Source organism: Emys orbicularis, assembly GCF_028017835.1.
Source record: "Emys orbicularis isolate rEmyOrb1 chromosome 21 unlocalized genomic scaffold, rEmyOrb1.hap1 SUPER_21_unloc_2, whole genome shotgun sequence".
In the NCBI taxonomy this organism is placed as follows: domain Eukaryota; kingdom Metazoa; phylum Chordata; order Testudines; family Emydidae; genus Emys; species Emys orbicularis.
In genome coordinates, this window is record NW_027045156.1 from 375,505 (window position 1) to 387,826 (window position 12,322).

The 12,322-nt window shown below is 61.2% G+C and overlaps 1 protein-coding gene across 4 annotated transcripts; it reads right to left on the minus strand.

Moving 5' to 3' along the window:
• Positions 1–836: 836 nt before the first annotated feature.
• On the minus strand, positions 837–10,619 carry PORCN (porcupine O-acyltransferase). 4 transcript variants are annotated; one of them, XM_065423078.1, is made up of 14 exons: positions 10,484–10,619; positions 6,603–6,795; positions 6,167–6,210; positions 5,723–5,904; positions 5,238–5,368; positions 4,567–4,584; positions 3,637–3,651; positions 3,415–3,540; positions 3,089–3,189; positions 2,319–2,395; positions 2,148–2,211; positions 1,735–1,820; positions 1,407–1,517; positions 837–938 (listed from the first exon to the last, which is right to left on the minus strand). In XM_065423078.1, the coding sequence occupies exons 1-14, from the start codon at positions 10,617–10,619 to the stop codon at positions 837–839; spliced, it is 1,386 nt and encodes a 461-aa protein (XP_065279150.1). The 4 variants fall into 4 exon arrangements, with proteins under 4 accessions (XP_065279150.1, XP_065279153.1, XP_065279152.1 ...); XM_065423081.1 differs by lacking the exon at positions 4,567–4,584; XM_065423080.1 differs by lacking the exon at positions 3,637–3,651.
• Positions 10,620–12,322: the final 1,703 nt, after the last annotated feature.

A 12,322-nucleotide genomic window follows, 5' to 3' on the forward strand; every position in this document is an offset into this window, starting at 1 on the left:
TCTGTTAAAAAAAATCCCTTTTTCTAAGCTAAGTACAGTACTTTCCTGTCCCCCCCCCCTTGGCAGGTTTGGGGGTCGAGGGGGGGGGGTAGCAGCTGTAACTCGGGCCATATAAACTCACAGAGTTCTGGGTCTTGCAGGTCCTAGAGGGGACCTTGCATGGGGAGGAGTTCTGGGCGGGGGCCGGGGTGTGTCCTTCCTTGGCTGGCAGTGTCCTTTTTCTCTCTGCTGCTACAACAGGGTGGGATCGGAATCAACCATAGAGATTTCAGTCCTCCGGTTCCTAGAGAGGACCAGGGCACGGTGAATGGCATGTGTGTGGCAGGCAGGGGGACAGATGCAGGATAGAGGTCATTCTCCATGGTGTTTGTTCTCTCACTCTGCTCCTACAACATGATGGTAGTAGTGGGATCCAAACTGACCATAGAAATCTCAGTCCTCCAGTTCCTAGAGAGGACCAGGACATGTTATATAGGTGGGGGAGATGCACAGATAGAGGTCACCCTCTATGGTGTCTATTCCCTCTCTCTGCACTTATAAGATGGTGGTAAGAGTGGGATCCGGACCCATCATAGAATTCTTGGCCTTCCAGTTCACTCCAAGGCAGGGAGGGGTTAATGGCTGGCCACTGGGCAGGGGACAGGGACTGTGATTCCCCATGGGGCTACTAGCCCCCCCCCAGTCCCCGATGCCCATGCCCTGGTGCCAGATGCCCCAGCTGAAGGCCGCCAGCTCTTGCGGTTGTGTCCGATGGTCTCAGTAGGGGCCGAGGGAGGTACAGTCGACTCACACCAGGACACCCCCCACCTCCTGGTGTCTCTGTGTCCCAGTCCAGCTCAGCCGATGAGGCGGTAGAAGACCCAGCAGCCGAAGGTGACCCAGTGGCTGGCCCAGCTCAGCTCCGACCACTTATAGATGGTATAGGACATGCTGTAGCCCTGCGGCGGAGAGAGACACTACAGTTGGGGGAGGGAATGCCTGTGTCCTGGGGCGCCGGGGGACAGTCGGGAGCCCAGTGGGTTGGGCCGCCTGTGACTCAGGTACAGCTGAGAGTTAGGAGAGTAGGAACACCTGTTCCTGTGGTGACAAGGTACAGCCAGATCCCACCAAGGCAAGGACCGAGGTACAGTCAAAAATCTGGACAGTAGGGATGCCTGTTCCCTGGGGTGAGTGACATACAATCAGAGAGCAGGAGGCTGGGCTGCCTGTTCTTGGGGGTGACCGAGATACAGTTGGATCTCAGCTGGGTAGGGGGGCCTGTTTCCTGGGATGACTGAGGTACTGTTGGACCCCAGGAGGGTAGGGCCGCTTGTTTTCTGAGATGACTGAAGCAGAGTCAGAGATCAGGAGGGGAGGGCGCCTGTTCCTGCTGATGACTGATGTACAGTCGGACTGCACCACCCCACCTGCTCCTCTACGGTGTCATCAGCGTCGATGTCAAAAAGTGAGCCCAAGTAGGCCAGGTGGAAGACAGCCAGAGCGCCGAAAAGCAGGTTCAGCAGCCGAACCCAGAGATTCTGCGGGAGAAAGACCCCAGTTCAGAGACCCCCACCCATGTCCTTCCCTTCCCATCCCCTACCAACCCCGGGGAGACCCCTGTCACCCTGCACTCACCTCCTGGCTAAGTATAGAACCCAGGAGTCCTGGCTCCCAGACCCCCTGCTCTAACCCACTAGACCCCACTCCGCTCCCAGAGCAGGGGATTGAACCCAGGCGTTCTGGCTGTGGGCTCACCGTGTTATGGCGGTGGGGACAGCCGGGCGGGCAGCGCTTGGAGAGGAGGCAGGCGTCAAAGATGACAGAGAGGCGCTTCCGGAGGACTTGGGAGAAAAGAAAGACGTGAGAGCAGGACACTGGCCCTGGAGATTGAGGAGAATCCCCTTGGGGGGGTGTGACAGTACGGGGCATAGGACACACATCGCTGCACAGTGTGTGTGTCCCTGCTACCCCCTAGAGGAGGGGATGAGCCCTGCTCTGCGTGGGTGTGTGTATTTAACCGCCCCCCCCCCAACCCCGCACAGATCATGCCATCACACAACCCCTCCAGAGGCGGCCTGAGAATCCCCCTCAGGCAGTGAGCACTACGGGGCATATGCCACACAGCCGCCAGTTCTGCAAGGGCCTGTCCGGGCCCCGGGGAAACTTACCATGCTCCACGTAGGTGATGAATCCCAGAGACAGCAGCACAGCGGCCAAGTGGAAGCTGAGTCCCTGGGGTTGGGGATGAGGAGGAGAGGGGAGACATCAGCCAGTGGCCAGCCCGGGAGGGGGGCTGCTCCCCCATTTGCCACCTCTCCCCGAGCCCCCCCAAAACTTACATGCAGGAGGGCGCTGGCGGCGTACGTGACAATGACAGCGGAGAAAGTCCCCAGTTGCAGGCTGTTCTTAAAGACATCTGCAAGGAAACACCGGAGGGGCGGGGTGTGTGTAAATCTACCAAACTGCCCCGCTCCCCACAGCGCCCCCTGCTGGGAGAGATCAGGGATGGAATAGCCAGGAGATTTCCCCCCCCCCAGCTCCCCACAGCGCCCCCTGCTGGGAGAGATCAGGGATGGAATAGCCAGGAGATTCCCCCCCCCCCCCCCCACAGCTCCCCCTGCTGGGAGAGATCAGGGATGGAATAGCCAGGAGATCCCCCCCCCCCCAGCTCCCCCCAGCACCCCCTGCTGGGAGAGATCAGGGATGGAATAGCCAGGAGATTCCTCCCCCCCCTCCCCCCCACAGCTCCCCCTGCTGGGAGAGATCAGGGATGGAATAGCCAGGAGATTCCCCCCCCCCAGCTCCCCACAGCGCCCCCTGCTGGGAGAGATCAGGGATGGAATAGCCAGGAGATTCCCCCCCCCCAGCTCCCCACAGCTCCCCCTGCTGGGAGAGATCAGGGATGGAATAGCCAGGAGATTCCCCCCACCCCAGCTCCCCACAGCTCCCCCTGCTGGGAGAGATCAGGGATGGAATAGCCAGGAGATTCCCCCCCCCCCAGCTCCCCACAGCGCCCCCTGCTGGGAGAGGCCGGGGCTGGAGTAGCCGGGAGCTCCCCCCACAGCCAGCTCCTGCCCCGCTCCCCCCAGCGCCACCTAGTGGACCTTACAGGAGTTAAGCCAACTGGACATGGGCAGGTTCCAGCTGGTGACGACTTCCACCATCGACCGGGGCAGCTCAACATTCAAGGGTCGGGACACCGTCAGGTCCCTGCCAGGAGAGAGAGCGAGCAGTCAGGACGCCTGGGTTCTCTCCCCAGCCCTGGGAGGCGAGTGGCGTCCAGTGGTTAGAGCAGGGGGCCTGGGGGCCCAGACTCCTGGGTTCTTTCCCCAGCTCTGGGAGTTGAGTGGGGTCTAGTGGTTAGAGCGGGTGGGTGGGTGGGGGGGGGGCAGGGAGGGGAGCCCGGATGCCTGGGTTCTCTCCCCCACTACTCACCATTTGAGGTTGTCCTTCTCCTCGGTGAATCCTGCCCCAGCCAGCGTGGCCGTGGCCTCGGAGAGGAATCCCACGAAGTAGCTGCTGAAGTGGAAGGAGATGGCACTTTCGTAGGCCCGGAGCCACCTGCGGAGGTTGGGAGGGTGGGGGGTCAGGCCACGGGAACCTTGCTCCCAGAGAGGGGCAGGGCCCGGCTCCCACTGTGGCCGGCCTTCCACTCACCTCACTGCCAAGCCCCTGGGCAGCGTGGGCAGAGGGAGAACCCGGGAAATTCAAGGAGAAACTATCAGGTGGAGAACCAGGGTGCCATGCAGGGAGCAAGCCGGCCACCGAATCACGGAGCGAGGCAGCCACCGAGCGAGCCGGCCACCGAGTCACAGAGCAAGCTGGCCACGGAGCGAGGCAGACACCGAGTCACAGAGCAAGCTGGCCACGGAGCGAGGCAGACACCGAGTCACAGAGCAAGCTGGCCACGGAGCGAGGCAGACACCGAGTCACAGAGCAAGCCGGCCACAGAGCGAGGCAGCCACCGAGTCACAGAGCAAGCTGGCCACGGAGCGAGCCAGCCACCGAGTCACAGAGCAAGCTGGCCACGGAGCGAGCCAGCCACCGAGTCATGGAGTAAGGCAGCCACAGAGCAAGGCGGCCAGCCATGGAGCAAGGCAGCCACCGAGTCACGGAGCGAGGCAGCCACAAAGCAAGCCGGCCACGGAGCAAGTCGGCCACCAAGCCAGGCAGCCACAGAGCGAGCCAACTACCAAGCCACGGAGTGAGCCCGCCATGGAGCGAGCCAGCCATGGGGGCACGCAGTGAGTGACTCAGGGAGCTAGCCACCGAGCCACGGGAGAAGCCACAGGGCCACGGAGCCAGCCATGGCTGAGTCACTGAGAACCACAGACCTCCGAGCGAACGCTTCCGCTGGCCGTGGCAGCCGGGCAGTGAAGCCTGGCCAGAGATCCAGGACCTCAGTGCTGGGGGTGGGGCAAATAATCTGCTGCGGCAACAAGCCAGCTGCAGGACGGCAAGGCCAGAGGGCAAGCGAGTCACGGAGCGAGGGGGCCAATGGGCCGCGGCACAGAGGAGCTGTTTGCCGAGCCGCAGCGTGACCCGCGAATGAGCCCCTGACCCGTCGCACACCAGGGCCGCCGTTACCTGGCCTTCCGCTTCCTCCTGAGGCCGGCGGGATCCCAGGCGAGGAGGGGGAGCAGAGAGAGTGAAGGGGGAAGGAGTGAGAAACAGAGAGAGAGACGGAGACCGACCCTGGCCTGGGGGCCGCTCTCCTTAGCCACGGCAGTAGTGGGGCACCTCTTGCGGGGGGCAGAGGGGTGATGCTGGGCATCGGAGGGGGCAACAAGTGGATTAAGGTACCGGTGGAAAACTGAAGGAGGAGTGGGGTCCAGTGGATAGAGCAGAGGGGGCTGGAAGCCAGGACTCCTGGGTTCTCTCCCTGCTCTGGGAGGGGAGGGGGGTCTAGTGGTTAGAGCAGAGGGGGCTGGAAGCCAGGACTCCTGGGTTCTCTCCCTGGCTCAGTGAGGGGAGGGGGGTCTAGTGGGTTAGAGCAGGGGGGGCTGGGAGCCAGGACTCCTGGGTTCTCTCCCTGGCTCAGTGAGGGGAGGGGGGGTCTAGTGGGTTAGAGCAGGGGGGGCTGGAAGCCAGGACTCCTGGGTTCTCTCCCCAGCTGGTGCCTTGAGGGCACTGGGAGGTTCCTGCAGCAGCAGAGGGAGACCCAGAGGCCGGTGTGAGGGAGCAGGAGGTCGTGGGGTCTCACACCTGCCCCCTAGGGTGGGAAATGGGGCGGGGGGGGAGGGGACGCACACACTCACTTCCTGAGCTGCCGGTAGCCGTAGAGCGGGATGAAGTAGGAGAACAGGTAGGGGGCGACGCAGGTGGAGACGAGGAGGCAGATGATGGAGAGGAGGAGGCTCCGGGACACCTTCCGCAGCCAGGGGAGGCTCTGAGGGGCGAAGGGTAACTTAGCAAATGTGTCTCTTCCCCTCCCCCGCCCCCGCCTGAGCCAGCCAGTCCCCAGCCTCGGGCCAGAGGGGAGCCAGCGCCCGCTAAAGGGGACAGGCCCCAGCCCCATTCCCCATCCCCTGAGCCAGCCAGTCCCCACCCTGGGGCCAGAAGAGAGCCAGCGCCCCCTAGAGGGGACAGGCCCCAGCCCCATTCCCCACCCCCGTGAGCCAGCCAGTCCCCGCCCTGGGGCCAGAGGGGAGCCGGCACCCGCTAAAGGGGAAAGGCCGCCAGGCGCAGTACCAGGTGTGCCCACCAGGGGCGCTGTTCCCCCTCCCCACACCCCGACTCTCACCAGGGTCCGGCTCTCCACCGCCTGGAGGTAGCTGCGGAAGCGGCTCCAGGGCCCAAAGATGGCCGTGCCCACAAAGTAGATGTAGCCCATGAACTCCACGGGGGAAGGGACAGCCGGGAGCTCCCCGCGGTCCAGGTCGAAGCCCAGGGACACGGCCTTCATCGCCACAATCATCTGGGCCCCTGCCATGGAGAGAGAGACAGGCGGGGGTGGGGTACCCCGGGACTACAGGGGAGAGAACCCAGGAGTCCTGGCTCCCAGCCCCCCTGCTCTAACCACTAGACCCCCCTCCTCTCCCAGAGCTGGAGACAGAACCCAGGTGTCCTGGCTCCCCACCCCTCTGCCAGTCAGCCCGCCTTGCCCTGGGGGTGGATGGGAGCCGGCGCCCCCTAGAGGGCAAAGGCCCCGTGTCCCAGTGCCAGTGGGGGCAGGTCAGAGTCTCACCTCTCATTTTATGCCAGGTCACGGTATCCACCATGTGCATCTCCCTGCCAGAGAGAAGGACGGAGACTGTTTAAGAGAGAGGAACTAATGGGGTGGGTGGGGGTCTCCCTGTGAGATCAGCTGATCCCCAGCCAATGGCTGGCTCTCCTCCCCAGACATCGCTGCACCCCCCCTCCCCCAGAGCTGCCTTCCACCCAGTCTTCCAACTTCTTCCACCTGCTAGACCTGGCTGGGGTCCCTATGGGGTGCTGCGGGGTCTCACCTGGCTTCAGGGCCCCCTCCCCCCCATGGGTCCAGCCTTCCCCTCTCCATGGATCATGTATCCCCCCCTCCCCCCGCCACGGACCCAACTCCACCCAGAAGGACTTTGCAGACCAGAATCCCTCTGTGCCCCTTCCCAGGCCCAGCCCCCTCCCCGCACCCCGCCAGGCCTCACCCCATGAGGAGGTAGATGAGGATGGTGATGGAGAGGAAGACCCCACGGTGGGCCGAGTGCCGGCACAGGAAGAGAACCAGGTAGCACAGCAGGCTGAGCAACACCACCCAGACCATCTGCAGCTGGAAGAAGTGGTGGAGGGCGTAGAACCCCCCCACCACCGTGCTGAGGTGCTTAGCATAGCCGGGCAGAGCTGGGGGAGGGGGGACATGGAGTTGTGGTGGGGACCCTTCGATCCATCCATCCCTCCAACCAGCCCTCCATGCATCCAACCCACCTTCCATCCATCCATCCCTCCAACCAGCCCTCCATCCATCCATTCCTCCAACCAGCCCTCCATGCGTCCAATCCACCAACCCACCTTCCATCCATCCATCCCTCCAACCAGCCCTCTATGCATCCAACCCACCTTCCATCCATCCATCCCTCCAACCAGCCCTCCATGTGTCCAATCCACCTTCCATCCATCCATCCCTCCAACCAACCTTCCATCCATCCATTCCTCCAACCAGCCCTCCATGTGTCCAATCCACCTTCCATCCATCCATCCCTCCAACCAACCTTCCATCCATCCATTCCTCCAACCAGCCCTCCATGTGTCCAATCCACCTTCCATCCATCCATCCATCCCTCCAACCAACCTTCCATCCATCCATCCCTCCAACCAGCCCTCCATGCATCCAACCCACCTTCCATCCATCCATCCCTCCAACCAGCCCTCCATGCGTCCAACCCACCTTCCATCCATCCATCCCTCCAACCAGCCCTCTATGCGTCCAACCCACCAACCATCCATCCATCCCTCCAACCAGCCCTCCATGCGTCCAACCCACCTTCCATCCATCCATCCCTCCAACCAGCCCTCTATGCGTCCAACCCACCAACCATCCATCCCTCCAACCAGCCCTCCATGTGTCCAATCCACCTTCCATCCATCCATCCCTCCAACCAACCTTCCATCCATCCATTCCTCCAACCAGCCCTCCATGCGTCCAATCCACCAACCCACCTTCCATCCATCCATCCCTCCAACCAGCCCTCCATGCGTCCAACCCACCTTCCATCCATCCATCCCTCCAACCAGCCCTCTATGCATCCAACCCACCTTCCATCCATCCATCCCTCCAACCAGCCCTCTATGCGTCCAACCCACCAACCATCCCTCCATCCCTCCAACCAGCCCTCCATGTGTCCAATCCACCTTCCATCCATCCATCCCTCCAACCAACCTTCCATCCATCCATTCCTCCAACCAGCCCTCCATGTGTCCAACCCACCTTCCATCCATCCATCCCTCCAACCAGCCCTCTATGCGTCCAACCCACCTTCCATCCATCCCTCCCTCCAACCACCCCTCCATGCATCCAACCCACCTTCCATCCATCCATCCATCCCTCCAACCACCCCTCCATGCATCCAACCCACCTTCCATCCATCCATCCCTCCAACCAGCCCTCCATCCATCCATTCCTCCAACCCACCTTCCATCCATCCCTCCCTCCAACCAGCCCTCTATGCGTCCAACCCACCTTCCATCCATCCCTCCCTCCAACCAGCCCTCTATGCGTCCAACCCACCTTCCATCCATCCATCCCTCCAACCAGCCCTCTATGCGTCCAACCCACCTTCCATCCATCCATCCCTCCAACCAGCCCTCTATGCGTCCAACCCACCAACCATCCATCCATCCCTCCAACCAGCCCTCCATGCGTCCAACCCACCAACCATCCATCCATCCCTCCAAACAGCCCTCCATGCGTCCAACCCACCAACCATCCATCCATCCCTCCAACCAGCCCTCCATGCGTCCAATCCACCAACCCACCTTCCATCCATCCATCCCTCCAACCAGCCCTCTATGCGTCCAACCCACCTTCCATCCATCCATCCCTCCAACCAGCCCTCTATGCGTCCAACCCACCTTCCATCCATCCATCCCTCCAACCAGCCCTCCATCCATCCATTCCTCCAACCAGCCCTCCATGTGTCCAATCCACCAACCCACCTTCCATCCATCCATCCCTCCAACCAGCCCTCTATGCATCCAACCCACCTTCCATCCATCCATCCCTCCAACCAGCCCTCCATGTGTCCAACCCACCTTCCATCCATCCATCCCTCCAACCAGCCCTCTATGCGTCCAACCCACCAACCATCCATCCATCCCTCCAACCAGCCCTCTATGCATCCAACCCACCAACCATCCATCCATCCCTCTAACCAGCCCTCCATGCATCCAACCCACCTTCCATCCATCCATCCATCCCTCCAACCACCCCTCCATGCATCCAACCCACCTTCCATCCATCCATCCCTCCAACCAGCCCTCCATCCATCCATTCCTCCAACCAGCCCTCCATGTGTCCAATCCACCAACCCACCTTCCATCCATCCATCCCTCCAACCAGCCCTCTATGCATCCAACCCACCTTCCATCCATCCATCCATCCCTCCAACCACCCCTCCATGCATCCAACCCACCTTCCATCCATCCATCCCTCCAACCATCCCTCCATCCATCCATTCCTCCAACCCACCTTCCATCCATCCCTCCCTCCAACCAGCCCTCTATGCGTCCAACCCACCTTCCATCCATCCCTCCCTCCAACCAGCCCTCTATGCGTCCAACCCACCTTCCATCCATCCATCCCTCCAACCAGCCCTCTATGCGTCCAACCCACCTTCCATCCATCCATCCCTCCAACCAGCCCTCTATGCGTCCAACCCACCAACCATCCATCCATCCCTCCAACCAGCCCTCCATGCGTCCAACCCACCAACCATCCATCCATCCCTCCAAACAGCCCTCCATGCGTCCAACCCACCAACCATCCATCCATCCCTCCAACCAGCCCTCCATGCGTCCAATCCACCAACCCACCTTCCATCCATCCATCCCTCCAACCAGCCCTCTATGCGTCCAACCCACCTTCCATCCATCCATCCCTCCAACCAGCCCTCTATGCGTCCAACCCACCTTCCATCCATCCATCCCTCCAACCAGCCCTCCATCCATCCATTCCTCCAACCAGCCCTCCATGTGTCCAATCCACCAACCCACCTTCCATCCATCCATCCCTCCAACCAGCCCTCTATGCATCCAACCCACCTTCCATCCATCCATCCCTCCAACCAGCCCTCCATGTGTCCAACCCACCTTCCATCCATCCATCCCTCCAACCAGCCCTCTATGCGTCCAACCCACCAACCATCCATCCATCCCTCCAACCAGCCCTCTATGCATCCAACCCACCAACCATCCATCCATCCCTCCAACCAGCCCTCCATGCATCCAACCCACCTTCCATCCATCCATCCATCCCTCCAACCACCCCTCCATGCATCCAACCCACCTTCCATCCATCCATCCCTCCAACCAGCCCTCCATCCATCCATTCCTCCAACCAGCCCTCCATGTGTCCAATCCACCAACCCACCTTCCATCCATCCATCCCTCCAACCAGCCCTCTATGCATCCAACCCACCTTCCATCCATCCATCCCTCCAACCAGCCCTCCATGTGTCCAACCCACCTTCCATCCATCCATCCCTCCAACCAGCCCTCTATGCGTCCAACCCACCAACCATCCATCCATCCCTCCAACCAGCCCTCTATGCATCCAACCCACCAACCATCCATCCATCCCTCCAACCAGCCCTCCATGCATCCAACCCACCTTCCATCCATCCATCCCTCCAACCAGCCCTCCATGCATCCAACCCACCTTCCATCCATCCATCCATCCCTCCAACCACCCCTCCATGCATCCAACCCACCTTCCATCCATCCATCCCTCCAACCACCCCTCCATCCATCCCTCCTTCTCTCCATCCAACCCACCCACCCTCCAAGCCTCCGTCCATCCCTGCCACCTGCTTACGCAGCCTCCAGAGCAGGCGGCAGGCCAGGCAGATGAGCAGCAGGAGCCAGATCTGCTCCAGCCCCTGCTGGGCCGTGGGGATCACGCAGCCCTGCAGCAGCTGCTGGTAGAACTCCTGGCGGGTGAAAGTGGCCATTGCCAGGGCCTGAAAGAGAAGGGGGGGGGGGAGTCAAGGAGAACCAGAATGGGCAGGAGCTGCTGGAGAGGACACAGAGCAGAAAGAGCCTATGGAGATGGGGGGGAGAGGGACAGACATACTGGGATGTTTGATTGGCTGGCTTCATGGATGGTTAGATGGATGGATGGTTAGATCAGGGGTTCTCAAACTGGGGGTCAGGACCCCTCAGGGGGTCACGAACTGTCAACCTTCACCCCAAATCCCACTTGCCTCCAGCATTTATAATGCTGTTAAATATATTTAAAAATGTGTTTAATTTATTAGGGGGGGTGGCACTCAAAAGCTTACGATGTGAAAGGGGTCACCAGTAAAAAAGTTTGAGACCCACTGTGTTAGATGGTTAGATGAATGGATAGTTACATGAATGGATGGTTAGATGGTTGATGAATGGATGGATGTGTGGATGGTTAGATGGATGGTCCTATCTCAGCGCAGGGGGCTGGACTTGGTGACCTCACAAGATCCCTTCCAGCCTGACATTACAATTATTCTATCCATCCATTCACCCTGCACCACCCCCTACCTATGTACCTATCCACCCATCCCCCTACACACCCCTCTATCAATCCATCCAGCTCCATGAACACCCATCTGTCGTTCCATCCATCCGTCCATCCCTCCCCATACGTACCCACCTATCTCTCCATCTGCCCCATGCACACCCTTCGATCTATCCATCCATCCATCCATCCATCTCCATACACCTATCTATCTATCTTCCCAAACCCTAGCACACTGATCTATCTATTTTCCAGGATTCACATAGATCGACCAGGGCCTGATCCAGCCTAGGAACCCCGGAGTCCGGGACACCGCTGGGCCACAGGGGGGTGGTGGGGTGAGGGTGGAAGGGGGGTAGTATTGAATGAGTGGAATGTGCATCACCCCAACCTGAGAACTAGGAACGCTGGGGGGGGGCTCCCCCCCGCCCCAGCCCCCCCAAGGCAACATGTCTTGATAACCCCCCTCTCCCCCCAAGTGAGAAGCCTGGGAGACCGGCACTGACATCCAGATGTGGCCAGAGGCGGCCAGGGGTGGGGGTGGGATTCCCCCTCTGCAGCCACACTGGGCCCTGCATCCAGATGTGGCGGGAATGGAGGGGGTTCCCCTAAACAGCTGCACTGGTGGCTGGATCCAGATGTGGGGGGGGGGGGAGGGGGCGTTCCCTGCTCTCCCCTCCGTCCAGCTGTGGCTCGCGCGGGGCCCGGGTACCTTTGCAGCGAGCCTCTCCCTCCAGGTCTGTCTGTCCCCGCGCGGCCAGTCCTGCGGTCCGGCTCTCCCGGGGGGAGGGGGAGCTAATCCCCTTTAAATTTGGGGGCGGGAAAGATCGGCGTCGCCTCCTATGGGAAGGGAAGACGGCTCGGCTCGGCCAATCGGGAGCCGGATGGGATGGGACGGGGCGGGCGATCAAGACAGCCAATGGATGCCCTCTATCTCCAGCGCTCGGAGCCAGGACGCCTGGGTTCTCTCCCTGGCTTTGGGAGGGGAGTGGGGGCCAGGACTCCTGGGTTCTCTAGTCTCCGCAGCTCGGGGAGGGGAGGGGTCTAGTGGATTAGAGCAGGGGGGGGGTTGGGAGCCAGGACTCCTGGGTTCTCTCCCTGGCTCTGGGAGGGAAGTGGGGTCTAGTGGTTAGAGCAGAGGGGGTTGGGAGCCAGGACTCC